General features: G+C 38.6%; 2 protein-coding genes across 3 annotated transcripts in view; both read left to right on the forward strand.

Moving 5' to 3' along the window:
- MGAT4D (MGAT4 family member D) overlaps positions 1-1,596 on the forward strand; it is a 55,056-nt gene extending 53,460 nt beyond the window's left edge. The window contains exon 11 of the mRNA XM_023226016.3: positions 387-1,596. Coding sequence (XP_023081784.2) covers positions 387-395 — 9 coding nt within the window. The 3' untranslated portion in view covers positions 396-1,596. The remainder of the gene's footprint in view (positions 1-386) is intronic.
- Positions 1,597-15,799: 14,203 nt separating this feature from the next.
- Positions 15,800-20,853, forward strand: part of CLGN (calmegin) — a 32,753-nt gene continuing 27,699 nt past the window's right edge. Inside the window, exons 1-2 of one of the 2 annotated variants that reach the window (XM_023226010.1) lie at positions 15,800-15,924; positions 16,666-16,749. The gene's annotated coding sequence lies outside the window, so the exon portion shown is untranslated. The remainder of the gene's footprint in view (positions 15,925-16,665; positions 16,750-20,853) is intronic. The other variant, XM_023226009.1, reaches the window with a different exon arrangement.

Raw genomic sequence — 20,853 nt, forward strand, 5'->3', positions numbered from 1 at the left:
CACTTTAAATTACCCTAAATCTTTTCTATATTTTTGTTTTATGTTATAAAAATCAAATAAATGAGTTGAACTATTTGTACATTACCTACAATGTTTTGTTGGCTGTAATGATAGTCTGACTATAAAGATTTTCCTGGAATCCCACAGATGGAAATCTGTTTTCAATCATTTTAACAGCATGAGAGTATTAAAATTGGCATTGTCTAATACATCTTAAGAATCTTATCTTCTCCCAATATAAAGTTACCTTCCCTATATTAAAAAGGTGAGTGGTGTCAAAGAGGATACAATAAGGAGATAATATGATTAAGAAACTGTGAAAATAATTTCATCTTTATGAGTTAATATATTATTTCTATGTGTTATGTTTTTTATTTTTATTTCAGAAAATATGAAGATAAAGAAGCATAAGAAGAAACTCCATAATACCTGGAACCTCAGATAACCTTGATTTCTAATGGCATGTTTCAGAAATTGTAGTAATGAAAATACATAATTATCTAGCAGATAAGTAAACAATGAATAAACTAGTAGACTTGAAAGTATTAAATGACTTCTTATGTCAAGAAAAAAATAGAACATTGATTTATATTGCTTTTACCCTGTCACAATTTAATTTAAAAATACTAAAGGCAGGGGAGATTTTTTTTTAAATTAAGAACCATGCTTTATTGACTCCAATAGTGAGACCATCACATAATTTCATTAAAGTTAAAAGTTCGAAAGCTTGCTATTGTCATGGAGAAGTTTTGGGTGAATTGGTTTATGCTGTTATCCGTTTTGTTAAGACACAAAGAAAATAAAGAAAATAAAGAAATAGAAAGCACAAATTTAAACAAGCCTGGATCTGACAATGCCACAATATCTTCTTATCTTTGTTTAATAAATGCATTTAAAACTATACACTTATCCCTATGTGCCATTTGAACTGATTATCAAACATCTTGATATATATGTATTTTAATAGTCATTTAGTTCTAAAGATTTCATAGTTTCTCTCATTATTGCCTTCTTAACACACAGATTATTTGGGAGTTTTTTCCCAAATATATTGGTTTCTCCATCTTTTATTGTTAATTTCTAAATTACTTGCATAATTTGGTTATAGAACTTGACCTGTCTGATAAAATTTTGAGAAATGTTGTGAATCCTTATGTTCCACATGACTTTGGAAAGAATGTATAGTTTCTGTATACTCCCTTTTAAACATGTTATATTCATTTGTTTTTAAAAGTGTTGGTTTTGTGCTTTAAAAATATCTTTTAAAAATATTCCTATCTATTGAGTGCAAGATTCTTTTATATCAGGATTTTTAATTTGGTCGTTGAAATCTTTTCACTCTTTACTAATTTCTGTACGGTTGATCCATCAGTTTCTTACAGGGGCCCATTAAAATCTACTTTTCTTCTTGATGTTATTTTGTAAGGTATTACTTATCTTGAGCAATAATAAGAGATATTTGTTATCCTTTAATCAAATATTGTGAAATTCTTCATTTCACACTGTTGCCTTATTCTTGAGTGCCAAGATCTCACACATTCGCCTCGGTATGAACTGTATCAGATACCAATTTAAAAAGAGAATGTGAAAGATGAACTATTTCTGTGCCTCCATTTCATTCTCACCCTTGAGAAGAAAATAAGATATTGTACGTATGTTACAAGGATTTTAAATTTGACTTAAATTTTGAACTTTGGAAATTAAATCTGCCAGAACATAGTCCCAGATAATACGAGGAATTAAAACAAAGTCCCAGAATAGTATTTCTTGAAAAGAGCAACATTCCTTGAAAAGGTGCTTACTTGGACTTCTTATCCTACTGTTGAAGACTAGAACAAAATACCTAAACAATTGGCACCATAAGCTAGGATAAATATATAAAAAGCCTTTCCAACATTCTGCTGAATGTCAAGAGAAAGCTGAGATGATTCCAAGGGAATGCTGCTGCAGTGCTCAGAAAGAGGCATTTGAACCCTGACTGAGATACAGTGAGAGTGAAAGATGCTAGAAGAAACAAGGGAGAAGAAAGTTAAAAGACAGCCTTAAAAGTCCAACCCAATTACCACAGTCCCTGAAGAAATTACTCATGATTAAGAGTGTTTGGGTGGTCAGCACAAAGTATTTCTAGAAAATATTTCTAATGTAGCCAGAAGAGATGCCCCCTAACTTCCATCCTCACCCCTGCTGTTTGCAAATGTGGATGTTTGGAGGATCTCATTTACCACCCATGGTCATTAGTCTGAGATACACGAGGAAGGAGAGATTTGGAGAACCCCAGACACATAATATGGAGTAGAGCAGAGCAAATAGTGCTTCATTGGTTGGTTTGAGCATTTGTTTTATAGCATTTATGCTGATTTTGCTTCATTAAAATCACTCTTCTTCAAACCTACATGAAGACAAATGATGATGTATAATAGATAAGTTTTAGAAATCAGATTCTCCTGAAATCTTTTTTCATAAAACAACTTCTGAAGCGAATAGAAGCTCTGCAAACATTAGAGATATAAGTAAAATTATCTCTATTGCCAAAATTTCTCTCAAGTATTGAGATAAAAAAGCCAAGAACATCTGTATTATTTGTTATTAACTATATGAGTAAATAGCAATGTACAAATATTGCTACTAATAATTAGTAATTAATAGAAATAGTCAATGTGGCTCCACTCTTGGGTAGAAGAGAAAGAGACACCCTCTACTAACATAGGTGTGTAAAAATGTCTCAGAGTTAGTTGTGTACTCTTGCATAGACCTTTCACCCTGTGGTAGGATTGTGACAATTGTGAACAAATTTACCAAGATAAATCTGGGCAGGCATTCCTATGGGAACACATCTCTTTATGTTTCCTTCATTAAAAAATAGCCTTGGTTTACGTTTTTAGACACTGCATTCATTTTAATGGTAGCTCAGGTGATGAATTATGAGAAAATTTATATAAGCTGACAGATTTTTGTTGTGCTGATATTAGTCTTCTTTCTAAAAGCCCAGATAAAATGTATAATTTCTTAGAAAACAGTTTACCAAAATTAATGCCAGAAGAGGCAGAAAGCTTAAACTAACCAATTTTCATAGAAGAAATAGAGAAAATTATCAAGAAAAAACAAATGATCACAAAGAGACACCAGATCCAGATGACTGCGCAGGGAAATTCAACTCAACTTTTAAAGACCAAATAGTCCCAATACTTTTAAATTGTTTCAGAGCATGGCAAATAAGGAAAATTCTCAAATTATTTTAATGATGTAATTATAACATCAGTACCTAATCACAGTAATGGTAGCACAAAAAAGAAAAGTATAGAGCAACATCATTTATGACAACTGATGCAAAATTCCAAAATACAATTTAGAAATAGACTCCCTAGCAACATTAAAAAAAAAAAAAAAAAAAAAAAAAAAAAAAAACACCATGACTTGATATTTATATGAAGAATGCAAGAACCTGTTAGGACTCTGTTAGGAAACCCGCTGTTAGAGTGCACAATACTAATAGGACTAAGAAGAAAAATCACATGGTTACCTCCACAGATGTTTAAAAAGCCTTTGAAGAAGTCCAACTTATTTCCTATAAAAAAGTAAAGAAAAATGCAATGAATTGGTTCTTAACATGTGGAAATAAACACTCTCACACACTGCTTGTGGGAATAAAAAGCGATACAATTCCATGTACCTACAAGACATCCCAGCCATCCCACTCCTAGTTATTCAAGAGACTTAAATAACTCTGTATTAGGCCTTTTTTTTTGTATTACTATAAAGGAATATCTGAGACTGGGTAATTTATAAATAAAATAGGTTTAATTGGCTCATGGTTCTGCAGGCTGTATAAACATGGCACCAACATCTGCTCAGCTCCTGATGAGGGCCTCAGACAGTTCACAATCACGGCAGAAGGTGAAGGGGAGCCAGTATGTCACATGGTGACAGCAAGAGCAAGCGAGTGAGAATGGGGAGGTCTCAGACTCTTAAACAACCATAACTCACATGAACTAACTGAGAACTCACTTATCACAAAGGGGATAGTGCTAAACCATTCATCAGGGATCTGCCACCATTATCCAGTCACCTCCCACTCGGCCCCACCACCAACACTGGAATCACATCTCAACGTGAAATATGGAGGGGACACACATTTCAGCCATATAGGCATCTTTATAACAGCCAAAAACTAAAAACAATCCAAATGTCTATTAAGAGATGGATGTATAAACAGTTTTATATCTGTATGGTGGAATACTACTGAACCATAAAAAGGAGCGAACTATCGATGCACACAAACACATTCATGGATCTCAGAATCATTATGCTGACTGAAAGAAGCCAGACAAAACAGAGTACATCTATATAGTTTCATCTATATATAATTCTACAAATGGCAATCTAATCAATAATGACAGTAAACAAATCTGTGATTGCTTAGGGATGGGGGCAAGGAAAATTTGGGGGTGATTAATATGTTCATTATTTTTTGTGGTGTTTCTTGGGGGTATATATGTCAGAAGTCATTAAATTGCATGCCACTCAATATGCCACATTGCAGCTAAATATTTTCCTGAAATTTAAGGTTAATCCTGTCACTCTGATGTTTAAAATAATCTGACGGTTCTATCTGAAGAATACAGTTTAATTATCTGCCTTGACTTTCAAGCTCCTTAGTAAACTGGCCCCAATGTACTATTCCAGAATCATTTTCTGACATTCACTTTCATGCCCTCTACATCTAACTACAATGGACTAGTTTCCATTCTCCGGATACCTCGTGCTGTGACCACGATAGCCAGAATGTCCATTTCCTGTGCCTTTGTCACACAGTTCTAATGGCACTTCTTTGATGAAGATTTCTTCATTTAGGAAGAATGAGTAACAACATACTTTATGCTCCCATAACATTTTGTCTATGCTACTACTGTATAATTTCTAATATATTATAGATACTTGGTTATTTGTCTATTTCCCTAACTACATTATTAGCTATTTGAAAGCAGGAGCCATGTGTTTGTCAGTCAAATTTTTGCACACTGCCTAGGACACAGAAGATGTATGTTTGTTAATACTTCTAGTAAGAAGCGAATAAAAGTACATGAGCCTTCCACTCTGAATCCTTATTAATATATTCATTAAAATAGATAAATAGGTACCCCCTGAAACAACATTCCAAATTGAGAATAAGAATTAAACATATATCAGAAACTTGGAGTTTTACAAATTTTCACATCAATGGGTCAGGTTAACAATCTGTTTAGCTCACTTTCTGAGCTAAAACGCCAAGACTAGAAGCAAGAGTAGGACTTGGCTGATTTAATGATAGCCACAAACAAGGAAGGTCAGGAGCAGAAGCAAGCAGAAAGTAAAGCAGGGTTCCAATGTAAAAGGCAAAAATGTCCTCATGAAAGCTTCTTAGGGAAAAGCTTTTCCTTGATGCTTTCTTTTACCTCTGTGTGCCAATCACATTAGAATCTAGTGGTATAAGAAAAAGCCTGTAACTGATCTTCAATGAGAAGAACTATATGTGACGGCGTTGGTGTACTTACCACTAGAGAGGAAGCCTAGTGAAAAGCTTCATCCTTCCTTCCTCCAGTTTCTTGTCAATGCCTTTCATTGGCTGACCCCACAGAAACCATTAATGTCATCCATAAAGGCCACCTGCATGGCTCACAGAGCAAAGTGAAAGAGGATAGAGACTACATATAGTGGCATATAGTGGGACAAATGGAAAATATCTAGCATATTTCACCCTCTCTGTTAGCATATATTCTTGTTCATATATCTTGCCCTGGTGAAAAATTTATTCACACAAAATCCCCAGTAACATATCATTATGAGGTGATGCCAAGTCAGTTATACTCTTACTTGAAACCTAAAAATCTTAGCTACCACCTGTGCTTCCACATAAGTAGCAAAGGAAAAAAAAGGAAGCCAAAGGAAGCAGATCACGAGACCCATTCTGAGGTTTGTGATGAGTCCTGGGTCGATTTTCAAACTTCCGTCTTTGATAACTCTTTTATGGTCCTCTTACCCTCTCCCGATTCTTGAATGGAAGGGATAGTATGAAAATTGGTGTGACTCAACTTTTCTTCCTGTAGAATTTGGATCCTTGGCGGATGTATCTTCCATTGATCAATATAGTTGAGTAAGGACTTACTAAGAAGTGCTGGGTTTTAGATATAGTTCTCTATTGCCCCCATTTTGTAACGGAAACCTAATTTCTCCTTGGTAATCAAGATCAATCACACCGTACACTAATCTTCTTTCCTGCCTACTGGTTAAGCGGTACAGACTGTTAAGAAATAGCCTCAGATTCTAGTTTAACGGAACTATGACTGTTCCCTCCCCAAAGCGTTCCTCCCTGGAGCACTAGGACCTTCAAACCCACTGAGCTGAAAATTATGAGGAAAAGAACAAAAATTGTGTTCAGGAGAGGATTTGTTGTAATGAAAGTGGCCACTTTCCCCTCACCCTTGTTTCCTACATTGGTCACTAGATTAAGACATAGCAAATCCAGTAGACCAGCACCCCAATCTCCCAGATGTTATTTTCATGAGGAGCCACACTGAATCTTCCAAAAGCCATTCCATGATTCTAACAAGGCAACTTCTTTTAGGTGATGTGGTACATAGTCAGACTAGTGAATCCATGGGGGTGAGACCATTATTGCAGTTCCTCCTCATAATATGTATTTCTTGTTGGAAGCCGTATTGTGTGGGCTACCATGGCAATGGATGAGACATTCTGTAAGTTCACAAATGGTAGCTCTGGTAGAAAGGGAATAGACAAATCCACAATCAGAATGTGTATTTCTCCTTGTGAGGACAAATAGCTGCTTCTTCCATCATGAAAGAATTCCAGATACTCAAAATACTGCCAGACATCTGCCTGATCCCCATAAAAGAGAATTCCAGCAAGAGTTCCGCATTGGTCTCTGCTGATGACAGGTTAAGAATTCAGTTACAATGGTAGCTAGATCACCCTTGTGAATTAAAGCCCATTTTATTAAATCCATGCATGGCCTCAACTCCTGCCTCCATGGTCACTTTCTATATGAGGCCTTTGAGCTTCCACTGATGGCCAAAGAGGCTGATGTGGATATTCTTATCCATTGGGATTTTAAGAACTTCCTCTGCAGTGGATACCTGTAGGGGGGCTTTATGTGGAACATACATATCTTCACACTCTGTGCCCACTCCAAGAAACCCATCCACAAACCTCTCTTACAACATGCCTTGCCATCAGTATGTCATTCTTGTTCTTTCTACATCCCAGGTCAGCCAGTCTATCTGCTAGTCCCCTTATTAGTGAAGATCTATATTAAGGCTGCCCACTGGAATGATTTCAGCTCACCCTTGCCTCTCCAGGACTTCCTTGAGTGGGGCTGTAATGTAGCAACTGTCCACTTTTCACTGCTACAAATATGGCAGGACAGATCCATCCACAAACCAGGTGGTACCTTTTCCTTCGTTGTTGACTGGTCATAGAGGCCTCTTCATCAGGCCATAGCTGCAGAGTGAGAGAGAAACAATAAAGAGCCGTGTGAAGCTGAGCCATCAGCATATGCAGTTTTGTTATGCTTCCTAGACATGATCACGTCTCTCCAATTTTGTGACTTGATGAATCAGATTACCTCAATTCAGGCCACTTTATGTCTTGCAGGCAGGCATTCAGTATTTTTCAAGATCCAGTAGTACACCAGGAGTTGCTTTTCAAATGGAGAATTGTTGTCAGCAGAAGAGAGCATCTCTTAGTGCAAAATTCTAGTGGTATGTTCTGTGATCCTCCTATTAGAACTTACCAGAAATTCCTCACCATGTCTTTATCGGCCATTTACACTTCTAATGCCACTGAATCTCCTGAGTCATAAGGCCCAAGAAGTAGGGACACTCCTTCTGTAGTCTGAACCTGTGGCAAGTTACAGGCCCCAGTCAAATCTGGAAGTTTTATAGATACCCAGGAAATGTGTCCTAGCAAGCTGTCCAAATGTGGTGTATGTCATATCCCAAATCTGAGTAGGCCTGCCAAGTGTTGTGTCTCTTTCTTTTTGGGGGGTGGCCCAGGGTACAGCAACTTGTTTCTCATGAGGTGATATCTTGTCATAGCCCTCACTCCATGGAGCAGGGAACAAACACGAGGGACTCTGTTAGTTACTGCATATATTTAGCCCTAATACATATTCTGGAACTAGATAAATACTACAGGTAGAGGGCTGTGACTTCACCAGACTCCTTTGGCATGGGAACTTAGGCCAAGACTCCATCTAGCATGTGACCACCATAAATTTGCAAGCTGAACAGAAGTACATGATGGTGCTTGGAGTCTTTAGGAATTAGTGTCAGTTCAGAAACAGTATTTTAAAACTCTAGAAGGTCTGGATATTTCCCTTCAGCTAGTGCATAGTCGTCTTGGTTGCTCTGGGGAAAATATGGGGAAAGAATCATAATATACATGACTATTGATGTTGTAGGCTCCTTCCTCAAGAAAACAGGCTTCCCTTACTACAAATGTGCATCCAGTAACTTTGAATATCTCATTGAATGAATGGTTTTTTGGAAAAAAGTATTTAAAATTATATAGCAGAAAGTGGAAAATCTGAAGAAATAAGTAATAACTCAGGAAAATTCAATGAACCAATCCACCAAAAGATTAATGTCCATAAAGTTATACTAGTTAAACTTTTCAAAATTTCAAAAAACAATATAAAATTTCATACTATATAAATGATTCCAAAGCATGAGAGAATTCTTAAAACTTCCTAATTCATTATATAAAATAAACTTAATTCTGTTACCAGATTCAGGTAAGAAAAATTATAGACTGTCTCAATTATGGATAAATATGTTAAAAGGCTAAAGAAACTTGTCATAAATAGAACTGAGAAACAAAATAATGGAATAATCAGTTATGAAAAGGTTGGTATCTTATTCCGTTTGGCCGCTATAACAAAATGCCATAGACTAGGTGGCTTCTAAACCACAGAAATTTATGATACCAGACTGTGGGGGTTAGGATTTCAGCATACAAATTTTGAAGTGACATAAACATTGAGACCATAGGAGTTGTCTTTATTCCCCAAATGCAAGATGGTTTCAAATTCAGGAAATTTATGTATTAATAATCTCAACATGGGTTGAAAAAGCATGTACTGGAATTCAACACTCATTTCTAACCATTAAAAACTACTGAAAAATAAAAATAGGAAATTCCTTTCAAGCAAAGAGCAATAGATGATAATTATGATAATTTTAATGTTATTTATTTAATTGTACAATTAATGCATAAGTATACCCTTGTTATTACAAAAAAAAAAAAAAAAAAAAACAAAAAAACTATTACCAACCCGGCAAAAGTTCTACCTGACAACCAACCAAAATCCTAGTCCTTTCCCAGAAATTATCCTGATTTCAATTTGGCATAAATACTACCGTATCTTTTCCTATGCATTTACATACATATGTACTTATTAAAATATGTGGTATTGCTTTCAATTTTTAAAAGCCTTTGGTTAAAATGTCAGTTGATTTTTCACTCAATATTTGTTACTTAATTTTTTTCTGTGTCACCAACATGGATCTAATTCTTTCTTTTCAACATCAACATAATATTCCAAAATATGAATACAGCATAATTTATTTAGTATTTCCTTCTCTAATGCAGAAATTGATCCATTACTATTTAGATTTTTTTTTAGTGTTACAACAGTGTTTCAATGAACACTCTTCTGTGTGCCTACTTGAGCATAGAGTCTTTTTCTTACTTTAAATATAATCAGAACTGGTATTGCTGACTCAAAGGGTATGAACATTTTTAATGTTAACAGATACTGCCAAATTGCCACCAGAATTGCCATATCAACATGTATCCTCAAGAGTAGTGTTTGAAAGCAGCAGTTTTCCCAAGCCTTGACCTTTGCTATTAGTGAGCTTTGAAATTGTTGCCAGTCTAGTGAAAGCAGTATTTTGTTATAGTCTTAGTTTGCCTTTCTCGAATTACAAGTACGGTTTAAATTTTCTCGCATATTTATATCTTTCCTGATTTTTTAATGAGCTATTTGTCTTCTTCTTCTTCATTTAAATGTGAGGTTCTTAAAACACATGCAGGAACCTAATTAAACTCCCAAACTAAATATTAATAGTTTGTCATATATGGGAAAATTACTTTTTTCAGAAAGTCTTTTGTCTTAAACTTATTTTGTATTGTCTTTTGACATAAAAAAATTTTCAACTTTGAGATAGTCAAATATATTAATAATTTCTTTTATGACTTTTGCACTTTTTATATTGTTTGAAACAACCTACCTACCCACATCAAGCATATAGTCTCATAAATTGTATTATGAAACTTCTATAATTTTTGAAGTTAGGTCTCTATTTCCATTAAAATAGTGTGTGTTTGTGTGTGTGTGTGTGTGTGTGTGTGTGTGTGTGTAAAATGGTAGAAAACCCAGCTCTAAATCTTTCCACCCCAAGTGCAGAGCCAGATGGCCCCACTGGTTGATATATTTATTAGTCCATTTTCATGCTGCTGATAAAGACATAAACAAGACTGGGCAATTTACAATAGAAAGAGGTTTAATGGACTTACAGTTCCACATGGTTGGAGAGACCTCACAATCATGGCAGAAGGTTAAAGTCACACCTCACATGGTGGCAGACAAGAGAAGAGAGTTTGTGCAGGAAAACTCCTGTTTTTTTTAAACCATCAGATCTCATGAGGCTTGTTCACTATCACAAGAACAACATGGGAAAGACCCACCCCCATGATTCAATTACCTCCTGCCAGGTTCTTCCAATGAGACTTGGGAATTGTGGGAATTACAATTCAAGATGAGATTTAGGTGGGGACACAGCCAAACCATATCATTCCACTCCACCCCCTCCAAAATCTCATGTCCTCACATTTCAAAACCAATCATGCCTTCCCAATAGTCCCTCAAAGTCTTAACTCATTTCAACATTAACTCAGAATTCCACAGTCCAAAGTCCCGTCTGAGACAAGGCAAGTCCCTTCCACCTATGAGCCTGTAAAATCAAAAGCAAGTTAGTTGCTTCCTAGACACAATGGCAGTACAGGCAATGGGTAAATACAGCCATTCCAAATGGGAGAAATTGGCCAAAACAAAGAGGCTACAAGCCCCATGCAAGTCTGAAATCCAACAGGGCAGTCAAATCTTAAAGCTCCAAAATGATCTCCTCTGACTCCATGTCTCATATCCAGGTCACGCTGATGCAAGAGGTGGGTTCCCATAGTCTTGAGCAGCTGCATCCCTGTGGCTTTGCAGAGTATAGCCTCCCTCCAGGTGCTTTCACAGGCTGGTGTTGAGTGTCTGCAGCTTTTCCTGGAGCACAGTGCAAGCTGTCAGTGGATCTACCATTCTGGGGTCTGGAGGATGGTGGCCCTCCTTCTCACAGTTCCACTAGGAGGTGCCCCACAAGGACTCTGTATGGAGGGTTCTGACCCCACATCGTCACTGCCCTAGCAGAGGTTTTCCATGAGGCCCCTGACCCTGCAGCAAACTTCTGCCTGGGCATCCAGGCATTTCCATACATCCTATGAAATCTAGGTAGAGGTTCCTAAACCTTAATTCTCAAGTTCTGTGTACCCACAGTCTCAACACCACCTGGAAGCTGCCAAGGCTTGGGGCTTCCACCCTCTGAAGCAACAGCCTGAGCTGCACCTTGACTCCTTTTAGCCATGGCTGGAACAGCTGGCACACAGACTACCAAGTCCCTGGAACACAGACTACCAAGTCCCTAGGCTGCACAGAGCAGGGGGGCCCTGGGCCCAGCCCACAAAACTGTCTTTTCCTCCTAAGTCTCGGGGCCTGTGATGGGAGGGACTTACATGGAGACCTCTGACATGCCATGGAGATATTTTCCCCATTGTCTTGTGGATTAACATTTGGCTTCTTGTTACTTATGCAAATTTCTGCAGTGGGGATTTTCATTTCTATCACATTGTCAGGCTGCAAATTTTCAAAACTTTTATCTTCTGTTTCCCTTTTAAAACTGAATGCCTCTAATAACACCCACACCACCTCTTGAGTGCTTTGCTGCTTAGAAATTTTTTACACCAGATACCCTAAGTCATCTCCCTCAAGTTCAAAGTTCCACAAGTATCTAAGGCAAGGGGAAATTGCTGCCAGTCTCTTTTGTTATATATGCTGTGTGGTATGGATTGAAAAATTTACTTATTACATGTGAAAATTCAATTGTAATACCACAATTTGTTGAAAAGACTATTCTTTCTCTACCAACTGCATGTGTACCTATGTTGAAAACCAGTTGTCCAAACTGTCTTAGTCTGTTTTGTGTTGCTATAACAGAATACCTGGGACTGGGTAATTTATAAAGAAAAGAGGTTTATTTAGCTCACAGTTTGACTGGCTGGGAAGTTCAAGGACACGGCTCTGGTTTGTGGTGAGGCTTTTTTGCTTGGCCAAAAGATGGCAGAGAAGGTCAAAGGGGTAGCAGAGCATGCAAAGAGGGAAAAACCTGAGGGGCACCTAGCTTTATAACAAGCCATTCTCATGGGAATGAATCCAGTCTCGTCAGAGCAAGAACTCACTCACTACTGCAATGGCATCAAGCCACCTACGAGGACAGGACCTTCATGACCCAAACACCTCCCATTAGGCCCCACTTTCCAGCACTGCCACACTGGGGACCAAACTTCAACGTGAGTTTTAGTTGGGACAAAGCAACGATATCCAGGCCATAATACATACACATGTAAGTCCATATAGAATCTATTCTGCTCCATTGATTTGTCTTGATACTAATACTCTTTGATAACTCTTTGATAACTATGACTGTATATCATTCTATAAATCCTGAAGTCGGGTAGCGTTTCTGGGGGGCTTTATCTTGAGACAAAAGATAAAAATTCAGCATGGGCTTATTCTGCCAACTATATAGTTTAACCAGACGAATTCTGGGAAAAACCAGGAACAAGACAATGATGACTATTGTCATTATGATTATTTACTATTGTTTGATATTTTTGTTAAAGTAATAAGGGAAAAAACCTCAGAAAATAAGCATAAATATAAGAAAGAAAAGATTATTTTCTGCCATAGACATAATTATACACCTTAAAAATAAAAATCAACCCACTGGAAATACTTGTGGAATACTTGTTTCCTTTTCTCTATTCTCTGCACCATTAAAAAGCACATTTCTAAATATATGAAACTATACAAACATTTTAAAGTATTATTTGAAGTATCTAGGCTCTGAGTCCACTCATTGTATTTGAGTTAAAACTTCATTCTGCATAGTTCTTTAATCCTGAGAATCAGAGGCATTTCCTATATTCTGCATTTTTCAAGTGGCAAGGTGTTGTGGAAAGAGCACAAGCTTTGAATCCTCACTCTACATCTTAAGGCCTGTGTGAATAAGTTATGCAACTGATCAGGGTCTATTTCCTTATAAGTAAAACAAGTATGATACCTGTGGGTCAATTGCATATAGCAACTTGCACATAGTAGACCATTAATAAAACACAGCTCTGATTTTGATTACAAAACAGGCTTCCAACAGGACATCACTCTGTTCCATCAAGTAGCATGAACCTTTCTGCCTTTTTCTGTTTGTTTGTTTTGTTTAAGACAAGGTCTCACTCTGTCATCCAGGCTGGAGTGCAGTGGCACTATCTGGGCTAACTGCAACCTCTGCCTCCTGGGCTCAAGCCATCCTCACCTCAGCTTCCCAAGTAGCTAGGACAACAGGCATGCACCACCATGCCCAGCTAATTTTTGTTGTATTTTTTGTAGAGATGGGGTTTCATCATGTTGCCCAGACTGGTCTCAGGCAGCTCAGCTCAAGCGATCTACCTGCCTCAGCCTCTCAAAGAGCTGGGATTACATGCATGAGTCACCATGCCACGTCACCTTTCCTGCTTTTTATGTTTTTCTAGATTTCTGATTACTCTGGTCCCTCCAATCTGATTACATCGTCTTTGTCTCTTCCCAAATCTCTCTTCAACTTTGATGTGTCAGAACACTTCACAACTCTACCATTCAGCATTATCTTCTGAGAGTCCTCCCCTTGTATTATTAAACACTACCTCATGCTCAAAAAGTCATACCCCAGTCTCATTTTCAGATTATTCTTTGACATTATTATCACACTGTATTATTCTGATGAAAAGTTGCCTATTAAACAAAATTATAAATATTATATTCAAACATCCTTTCAGTAAGTGGCAGATAATTTTGGAAATATGTTAAGGCCTTAAGTTTCAAGGTAAGAGATTAGATTTCATTCTGTGGGTAATGGTCATTGGAAACTATTGAATGAGCTGAGGATTCAACTATGAAGTGTAGGTGGGAGGCTCTGAAGGGGGGCAACTAGTTAGACAACTCTGAGCAACAGTTTCTAAAGGAGTGAGAATCTAAACTAGAGAAATGGCACAGGTGCTGAAGGGGGTGAGGACCTCTTTTAGATGATTTTATGGAGATAGAGTTTAATTTATGAAGGCAGTGAATGTAGCAGCCAAAGAGTAAAAAAAAAAAAAAAAAAAAAGTTCTCAAGGTTTTGAGTACTATGTGACCAACAAGATACTACTAAATCTTGCAAAAATTCACTATTCTTACATTTTTAGTTTTCAGCTTCTTCATTGCAAACTTTGAATGGATCCTTTAAAAAATCCTTCTCTAGCAGTTCAGGTGTATTTGTTATGGGCCACAGAAGTATGTTGAATAATAGAAGTCAGGATGGAAGAAAGAAATAAAGGGTATAATATTGTTACAAAGTATCTCAAATGTCTTTTTAACCAGTAAATTTTAATACTATCCAAACATTCTCCCAGAGGTGACAAAGTCAAAAGTTCAGAAATGCTGCTCTTAATTAGTGAAGCAATGTGAAAAAAAACTCAGTGATCTTGACCCCAGCCAATAATGATTCGGCGTGCATGGAATGCCACCAACCCCTTAAGATTGAGACTCTTCAACAAGGGTGTTAGTCTCACAAGTCAATCAAACGTTGTTAATTAATCTTCTGATAAAATTAAATTGTTATTATACCAAATTCAAAGTCAAGATTTACTATAAAATATAAGTAGTAAAAGCTGAATGATCCAATATATAAAAGGTAAAGCAGCTTGTGATTGAACACTGCGTTTATGCTGTAGTTTTATTTCAATGTGATTGAAACTGCAGGCTCTGGGAGAGGCAGACCTGATTTACATCCTGTTTCCACTGTTTACGGGTTATGTAACTTCGAACAAGTTATTATCAGTTTCATCACCTGGGTTGCTATGAAGGTTAAACAATGAATGTAAGCCCCTTAGAGCACAATGAACACAATAAATGTTAGCAGCTCTTATTAATAGTGTTGTTGGAGAGAAAAAGAACATATTGTTTTATATACAATGTATTTATTAACACTTAACATATCTGTATTTGTCATATACACACACCAGACAGGAAAGATCCTTATTAATCACCACGACCGCAGATCGTGGTGACATATAAAACTCCAGAGAAAGCCTAGAGCCCTAATCTTGCTGCACTTATTACTGGACGTTGTTCATAAATATGATTTACATAAAATTCAGGACCCAAGCATTGAGCAACAGGAGGTAGAACCGCACGGTCTGCAGAGAGGGCGGGCGCTGAGAGGAGGAAAAGTCTTCGGACTTGCAGGAGGAATTCCTCCTCGGCTAACCCGGGAGCGTGGTTCACTCCACAACCCGCCGGCTGCTGCACAGGCTCGCTGTGCTGCTCCCCCTGGAGGCGGTTGAGGCCCTCGGAGCAGGAGCGCGCAGCACGCGCCTGGGGCAGCCACCGCCTCTCGCCCGCCGCCGCACGCGCATGCGCGGTTAGTAGTCGCTGCTCTGCGGCCGCCAGCGGGATTGGTCTGAAGAGACGCGGGGACCAAGTGGCAGCGACTCGGACATCTGGGCTGTCACTGCCGAAAACAGGCCACAAAAGAGGTGCGTGAGCAGCAGGCCGCGTTCCCGCTGTCCTTTGCGCGCGGATTGGGGTGAGGAAGCGGATCATTGCTGCTTCCCCAGGCACCCAGTTATTTTGCCGCCAGAGGGCTGAACTGGTCGGGGACAGGTGAGGGTGGATGTTGAGTCTGGCGATGGGGCTGCAGCGAGCTAGGGTCTTGACTGGGCTCTGGCGGCCCCGTGGGTGGACGCAGGGGGTTGGTCCCACCTGGGTCCTTTTGGGTCTCCCGCACCGCCGCGTCCACCTGCTGCGCCCGGGCTGGGGCGGACCGGTGCCGGGACAGCTAGGTTCCCAGCCCAGACGGCCTCCCCTGCTGGCTTGAGGAGCCACCGGAAGCCGAGGCCGTTATCCCAGCGGTTGCCATTGCGGCCCCGTTCCACGCTCGAGCCCCGGGGCGCTCTCCCAAGGGTTGTGGAGGGGGCCCGGGGCGCATCTGGGCGCTGCTCACTCCGCTGACTGCCCCTCACAGAAACCCAAACGAAACCAAAATAGGCTCGACTGTCGCAGTCTCCACCTCTGTGGAAGCGAAGGGACCCCACCTCAACGCAGTGGGGCCAGGGACTGTCGGCCCCTCCCTGGATACCCGCGCGGAGCCCAGTGTGCGCCGCCGGGGGGCGGGCTAAAGGGCTGGGTTGAATCCAGAGAGGCCCTAATTACTAGACTCATTATCGCCCCAGGCCTGTTTACCATCAATCAGACACGTTCCCTGATTTTATTTATAGCAGCTGCCCAAGCAACAAGGAGGAGGTGTTTGCTTGGGAGTTAAAAGCAAATGGCAACCAAAGCTCAGGACTGGGAGAGAAAAGGTAAATAACGTGGCCTCGGGAAGAAGTCTCAAATTAGAAGAGGATTCATTAACATAGAAACTTTTTGTTGCTTAAAAGCAGGCAAAATCCCGATCTCATCTGATGATTTTGCTTGCTTTACAAATGTCGACATCACTCGAGGTAGCCCTCCTTTGGGTCATTGTAAGTTTGACCTCTTTTCAGTTGGGAGTTTTGCCTTCTGGTCGTATTGGTTTGATCTTCCAGTCACATTTAGATCTCATCCCCAAATCCTCAGAACAAGATATTCTGTACTCTCTGTCTTAGCTAGTTGATAAGGTTAATTACTGTGTGTAAATGATGTAAATATGTTGATACATCTGCCTAGAAATTGAACAGTGTTGTAAGTTAGCTGTAGTACTAAGTACCTAATAAATATTGGTGTTTTTAAATAGAAAACTAGAATTATGAACTTTAAAGAATCTTTGGATTGTCTAGTTCATGTCACAAATGAGAAAACAGGTGCAGAGCAGTTTTAATCACTTGCCTTTTTAATAATAAAACTAGAAACTTGGTGCGGTGGTGCCATGTTCGGTGTACTTTTTTTTTCTATCATTCTACGTTGCATTCCTGAAGCCACGTGACAACTAAAACTTTAAATAATAGGTGATTGTCAGACACCACTTCTGGGATATGCCAGTGTTGGTCCCATCCTCAGTCAGCCATTAAAACTGAGTAACAGCAGAAAGGCATCGCCGTTATAAGAAATAGCATGACCAGAAATATGTTAAATAGGTGTGTTGAGAATGAAAGAAGGCTGGGCGCGGTGGCTTAGGCCTGTAATCCCAGCACTTTGGGAGGCCGAGGCGGGCGGATCACCTGAGGTTAGGGGTTCGAGACCAGCCTGACCAATATGGTGAAACCCCGTCTCTACTAAAAACACAAAAATTAGCCAGGCATGGTGGTACACGCCTGTAATCCCAGCTACTCAGGAGGCTGAGACAGGAAAATCACTTGAACCCAAGAGGCAGAGGTTGTAGTGAGCCGAGATTGTGTCACTGCACTCCAGCCTGGGTGACAGAGCAAGACTCCATCTCAGAAAAAAAAAAAAAGAATTACAAAAATGTGTCAGAAACATAAAGTGACCATAGTGTTGGAAAAATGGCAGCTGTAGACTTGTTCAATGCAGCGTTGCCAGAAACCTTCAATTTGTGAAAAATGCAGTAAATCAAAGTGCAGTAAAATGAGGTATGCCTGTATGTAAACACACACACACACACACACCCTATTGATTCTGCTTCTCTGATGAACTCTGACTAATAAAATGGCTCTCCTCCAAGTAATGATTCAGGGATTCTGCAACTTTCTACCTTGTAATTCTGCGATTTTCAACCATGATTTTCAAAATTACTTGCATCAAACCAGATGGGGAAAGATCATAAAGAATTATAAATCATAATTATGGGAAGTTTTTACGGGCAACGGCTGACAGTGACATATAGATCTTCTATTTTACATTCTATTGGCTGGAATTCAGTTACCTGGTCACATCTAGTGCCAAGGAAATTACCCTGTTGATCAGCCAGCAATTTCTCCCACATTTTACAAAAGATATTACATATCCTGTGATTGTCTTTTCTTTGTGTGCCCTACTTACCTTTGATGTGACAGTGAGCATTACTTCAATACCAGTACATGAGCTGCACTTTATAATTTGTAATTTGGGGGTGGTAGTGGAGATCCAGTAGGGTTTTTAGCTGATAGTGGTGTAATTATTTAAAGTAGACCAGACTACTTGATCTAGATTTCAAAGATTGGGAAAAATGGTATCTCATTCATGGATAAAGTTACTTGTGCTTCAATTTGTTATTGAACTAGCACAGAAGCAGTGCAGAGAACATACATGAGATCAAAGATACGTGTTGGTGCAGAAGGATGCAGTTCTTTAGTGCCTCCCTTCTTATGAAGGCACAACTGATACTTAGTGATCTCAGCAAGCCTCATGGAGTGAGGAATACATAAGAAGCTTGGAACCCTGGGCATGCTACCTTTTAATTTATAAGGAGGGAAGAGGGTAACATTAGCACTAAATGTTCTACCCTATACCATATAAACAAATTCTTGCTGTACTAAAATTGCATAACTTAGAACAACCATACAGATCAATAAAGAAATAGATAACACCACAAGCCAACTCAATGTAATAAACGTGGACAGCACTGTACCCAACAATAGCAGAACACACATTTTTCTTAACTGCACGTGGAACATTCTCCAGGATAGACCATATTAGACCACAAAACAAGTCTTAATGAATTTTAAAAGATTGAAATCATACAAAGTAAGTTTTCTGAACATAAAGGAAAGAAACTAGAAATCAATAGTAGAAGGAAAACAAGAAAAATTCACAAATATGTGGAAATTAAATAGCACGCTCTTGAACAATGAGCCAAAGAAGCCTCAAGGGAAGTTAGAAAAACATCTTGAGACAAATGAAAATGAGAACAAAAGATACTAAAACTTACGGAATACAGTGAAAGCAGTGTTAAAAGGGAAATTTATAGCTGTAAACACTTACATGAAAGACAAAAGATCTCAAGTTAACAACCTAACTTACACCTTGAGGAACTAGAAAAAGATCAAATGAAACCCAAAAGTTAGAAGAAAGAGGGAAATAATAAAGATTAGAGCAGAGAGAAACAAAATAGAAAATAGAAAAACAAGAGAGAAAACAAGTGAAATCAAGAGTTAATTCTTCGAAAAGGTCAACAACAACAACAAAAAATAACAAACCTTTAGTTGGATTAAGAAAAATGAGAGAAGACTCAAATAACTAAAATTGGTAATGAAAGGATATTACATCTGATTCTACAGAAATAAGAGGGATTATAAGAGAATACCCTGAAGGATTGTATGGCAACAAATTGGATAATCTAGATTAAGTGGATACATTATTAGAAACACACACCCTATCAAGATTAATCATGAAGAAGTAGAAAATCTGAACAGACCTATAACTGGTAAGGAGATTGAATCAGTAAACAAAAACTTCCCAGCAGATCAGGACCAGGTGGCTTCACTGGTGAGTTCTATCAAACATTGAAAGAAGAATTAACACGAGTCCTCCTCAAATTTTTCCAAAATATTGAAGAGGAGTAAACACTTCCAGATTCATTCTATGAAGCCAGCATAACCCTGTTAACAAAGCCAAAGACACTACAAGAAAACTACAGAGCAATATTCCAGATGGTTATTGATGCAGAAATTCTTGACAAAATACTTGACAACAAAAGTCAGCAGCATATTAAAAGAGTTGTATACTATGACCATGTTGTTAGGATTTATTCCTAAAATTCAAGGATGATTCAACATAAGAAAATCAGTGTAATATGCCACATTAACAATGTAGAGAGGGGAGAACACGTGATAATCTTTATTCATGCAGAAAAAGCATTTCAAATGATTCAACACTCTTTCATAATAAAAAAACGCTCAGTACACTAGGAATAGAAGGAAACCACCTCAACATAGTAAAGGCCATATATGAAAAGCCCACAGTTAACATCAGACTAAATGGTGAAAGACTGAAAGCTTTTCCTTTAAGATCTAGAATAAGACAAGGATGCCTGCTTTTTCTACTCTCCCAAGCCAGAGAAATTAGGGAAGAAAAAGAAAGAAAAAAGACATTCGAATTGAAAAGGAAGAAGTAAAATTATCTCAGCAGATAACATGATCTTATATGTAAAATATCACAAACACAATACAAAAATCTGTTAGAAATAATAAATGAAGGCCACGCATGGTGGCTCATGCCTGTAGTCCCAGCACTTTTGGAGGCCAAGGTAGGCAGATCATTTGAGTCTAGGAGTTTAAGACCAGCCTGCGCAACATGGCAAAAACCATCTCTACATAAAAATATAGAACATTAGCTGGGGCATGATGATGCTTGCCTGTAGTCCCAGCTACTCTAGAGGCTGAAGTGGAGGATCACCTGAATCCAGGAGTGCAAGGCTGCAGTGAGCCATGATGGTGCCACTGCATTCCAGCCTGGGCGACAGAGCAAGACTCTGTCTCAAAAAAACAAACAAACAAATGAATTCACTAAAGTTGCAGGGTTAAAAAATTGGCACACAAAAATTAGTTGCA

Source organism: Piliocolobus tephrosceles, chromosome 3 (genome assembly GCF_002776525.5).
Source record: "Piliocolobus tephrosceles isolate RC106 chromosome 3, ASM277652v3, whole genome shotgun sequence".
Classification (NCBI taxonomy): Eukaryota; Metazoa; Chordata; class Mammalia; order Primates; family Cercopithecidae; genus Piliocolobus; species Piliocolobus tephrosceles.